Source organism: Sinocyclocheilus grahami, unplaced genomic scaffold, assembly GCF_001515645.1.
Source record: "Sinocyclocheilus grahami isolate Dianchi unplaced genomic scaffold, SAMN03320097.WGS_v1.1 scaffold43.1, whole genome shotgun sequence".
Taxonomy (NCBI): Eukaryota; Metazoa; Chordata; class Actinopteri; order Cypriniformes; family Cyprinidae; genus Sinocyclocheilus; species Sinocyclocheilus grahami.
This window is the reverse complement of record NW_015505222.1, coordinates 607,493-611,211: the sequence shown is the minus strand read 5'-3', so window position 1 is coordinate 611,211 and position 3,719 is coordinate 607,493. Positions and strand designations below refer to the sequence as shown.

Sequence of the window (3,719 nt, the reverse complement as noted above, 5' to 3'; positions counted from 1 at the left end):
AGTCTGTGCTGAAACACTACTGTCAATCAACTATCGTGGGAGGGGCCTGTACAGAACTACGTCATTCTGACAGGAATCTCAGAACAGCCTGGTTTGAGAAAGGGGATTTTAAATTAGGGATTTAAAAAAAAAACACTGGATGGATTTTTATAATTATAGGATGGATGTGTACACACACTTCCAAAATACATTTATGTTCAAACAACTTGAAAAGTGAATTTTGTATCCGATGACCCCTTTAACAACGGTATCACCGTCAGCACCGTCTATCGCGGCAAGCCTACTGCAGATGTGTCTTTTCAACAGCAGGGGGTGGCAGAGATCAGTGGAGTCATACTGTGCACCAAGCAGCTTCACGTCTGTTTTTGTAGGGAGAATCCAGAAACGGTTGTTAATTTTTCCTTTTATGTATATGTATTTTATAAAAAATTCTAATACATTTTGATTGCAAATTTGCATATATTACAATTATTATATTATGCATCTTTTATAAAACAATGGACTTAATTTATAACATTTCTTCATATTTTTAATAAAATGGTTTAAAATACAGTTTCATGGCTGGTGGGATAAGTTGTCTATACTGGCTCATCCCCAGCATAAGGCAACTTCAGAAAGACAAAAAAAGCATGTGAAAATGTTCTTTATATTCAGTTTCATCTGAATGCCTCTAAAACAACTTTCATTTTTGGCTGCCATCAAGGCAAAACAGAAAGTTTCAACGGGTGATTGTGGTATGGAATGCAATCAGTTTTCATGATCCAATAATCTCCTGATTGATTAAATAAAGTCCCACATTTGCATCCTTGTTGGAATACTGCATAGGACAACATAAAACTGCATTATTTCCTCCCCTCCCACAATTTTTCTTGGTTAAAGACTCATTCATCAGGTCTGTCCAAGAGCAGCCAGACAGAGATGATTCAATCAAACTTGAACCAGAGCACATGTAAATGGAGGATGTAGACGGTCAAAAGTTTAGAACAGCAGACCACACAGACTCAACTCATCTGACTCATCTCACCGGATCGGTGACCGGCTGGTCAGTCTCACATCTTGCCGATTCCGAGGCAATGACGTCACTCGCAGTCGCGTGTAAACATGTCGTTTCGCGTGAGAATGATTCTAATTTTAATTGCATTCAGTGTAAATGGCGACTGATAATGTATTTATGTCGTGCCAGATGAGGCTTGCACAGCCTGAGTGAGTGTGTGAGAGAGACAGCAATGTATAGATGCATACTGTGGTAGAAAAAAAAGAAGATATTTACAAAATATGATTTAGGTAAGCAACATTATACGGCCATGATGTTTCCCCGAATATCAATATCAACACGATTGCAATGTAATACTGATTTTATACAATAGTATTTCAATAAACTAGAAGTTAAAATTAAGTGACTTGGATTTTAGACAAATAATTGACTGTTTTTGCTCAATTTCGCTGATGAAAATAGTTCCAATCAAAGCCACAGCAGAACTGTTGTGTGTCTCCGAGAAACACAGCGGTGTTTCGTTACTGAATGAATCCACGTTTTTGAATGAATGAGTGAGTCAATGATTCAGTGGCCCATTCATAAGGACAGTCACTTGCCTCTTTTCTGAATGAATCAGCCATTTGAAATAAATTAGAAGTTAAAATTAAGTGACTTGAATTTTAGACAAATAATTGACTGGTTTTGCTCAATTTCGCTGATGAAAATAGTTCCGATCAAAGCCACAGCAGAACTGTTGTGTGTCTCCGAGAAACACAGCGGTGTTTGGTTACTGAATGAATCCACGTTTTTGAATGAATGAGTGAGTCAATGATTCAGTGGCCCATTCATAAGGACAGTCACTTGCCTCTTTTCTGAATGAATCAGCCATTTGAATGAATCAGTTGAAGGTCAGAGGATATGAATAAAGTTTCTGGTTCTGGAAACCATGACTAACAAACATGACTAGAGATTTCACAGGAAAAAAAAATGCTACTAAACTGTAAAGCATGTCTTCACTAATTACTGGCAGTCCTATAAGTCATGTAACAAGTTGTGTAAAAGAGTTATGCAACAGCTGATGTGCAACATTCAAACTCTGAAGTGCAAGAGTCCCTGAAGTGCAACATTCATTTGGCGCTTGATTCACTCTCTGGTGAAGCTCCTACACAATGATATCATCATTGAGATATTTTCATGGCATATGGATAATTAGAAAGTGTGAACTGAAATCATTTCTGCGCTTTATTCTTATTGACCACCGGTACAGCTTGTGCTCAGGACTGTTATGCATGCACTGCACGCATGCTTTAAACGTCACATGTTTTTTTTGCGTGGTCTGTGCGCAGCATGTGCATTACGATGCTCAGAGCAGGCGGTACCTGTGATAAATATACGGCCCTCAGACAGAACAGAGCAGAATTTTTTTTTCTCTGCGACACTTTTCCCACTGTGTTAACAGAAAAATGTCAAACAAATTTAGTGTTTGACAAGACAAATAAAAATAGCCAGGCTATTTTTGTACAACCTACATTTTTATTTTTTTCTCTCTTTGCAACACTTTTCCCCTATTGTGTTGTCAATGTTAAAGGGGTCATATGATGCTTTTTTTAAAGATCATTATTTTGTGTATTTGGTGTAACAGAATATGTTGACATGCTTTAATGTTCAAAAAACACATTATTTTTCAAATACTGTACATTATTGTAGGTCCTCTATACCCCGTCTCTCTCAAACACGTCGTTTTCAACAAAGCCCCTCCTTCCGACAAGTGCAGTCTGCTCTGATTGGCCAGCTGACCCAGTGCATTGTGATTGGCCGAACACCACAAGCACGCGTCGGAAATGTAAGGCCCCTTACCATAATCGCGAGCGTCAGCTTTCAAAGTAAATATCAAGACAGTTAATAATGTGGTTAGTCACACACACACACACACACACACACACACACACACGACGCGTTACTCTGCGCTGCGCAAAACTCACAGCCAGCCTTGTACTCTTCTAGGTTAAAAAAACTATCATCCATAAAGTGCGTTGGACAAATTCGCACTGAAAAACAGCGTCTCCCTGACATGCTGCTTCAACACTACTGCTGTTCCTGAAACCACGCCTTCTTTCTTTGCGTGCACATTTGGGTGGCATTATGCTAATATTTCCACATAGTGACATAGACATGTGGGGGCGTGTTAGAACGAGGCGTTTTAGGTAGGCGTGGCTGACTCTTAACTTTTATAAAGAATATCTCTTTGGATTTGAGACTTTAGTCTTTGCAACTTCACAGATCTTCTTTATGCACCAAGAGCTTGTAACACTCCAAAGAGAAAGGAACAATTAAAATAGCATCATATGACCCCCATCATTTCGCTTCACTCTCGTCACGTGACTCCTGCTTGGGGCAGACGCGCGGCGCCTCAGAACTGTAGCGTCCCATGTCCAGCTGAACTAAATTTATTGAATTTTTTATTTCTTGTAACACCGACTACAAGCTCCTGGGAAAACCCGAGGCTATGCCCACGGACATCAACAAAACACCGCTGGAGTGAACGAACCCTTCGTACTCACCTTCACACGCTCCGTTCAGTCCTGATAAAACGGTCAAGAGTCGCAGGATCCGCCGTGTGTCCATCCTCACAGGACTCTAAAGATGTGTCTTTCTTCTTTTTCTTCTTCTTTGGAATTTTTTGGCGTATTCCGCACCATAGGCACATACCGCCACCAACTGTTTCTAATCATACATGGATGAT

The 3,719-nt window shown here is 39.8% G+C and overlaps 1 protein-coding gene across 1 annotated transcript in view; it reads right to left on the bottom strand.

Annotated features, from left to right (window-relative positions):
* Nucleotides 1-3,719, bottom strand: part of LOC107582313 (activin receptor type-1B-like) — a 9,784-nt gene extending 6,065 nt beyond the window's left edge. The window contains exon 1 of the mRNA XM_016268085.1: nucleotides 3,538-3,719. Coding sequence (XP_016123571.1) covers nucleotides 3,538-3,601 — 64 coding nt within the window. The 5' untranslated portion in view covers nucleotides 3,602-3,719. The remainder of the gene's footprint in view (nucleotides 1-3,537) is intronic.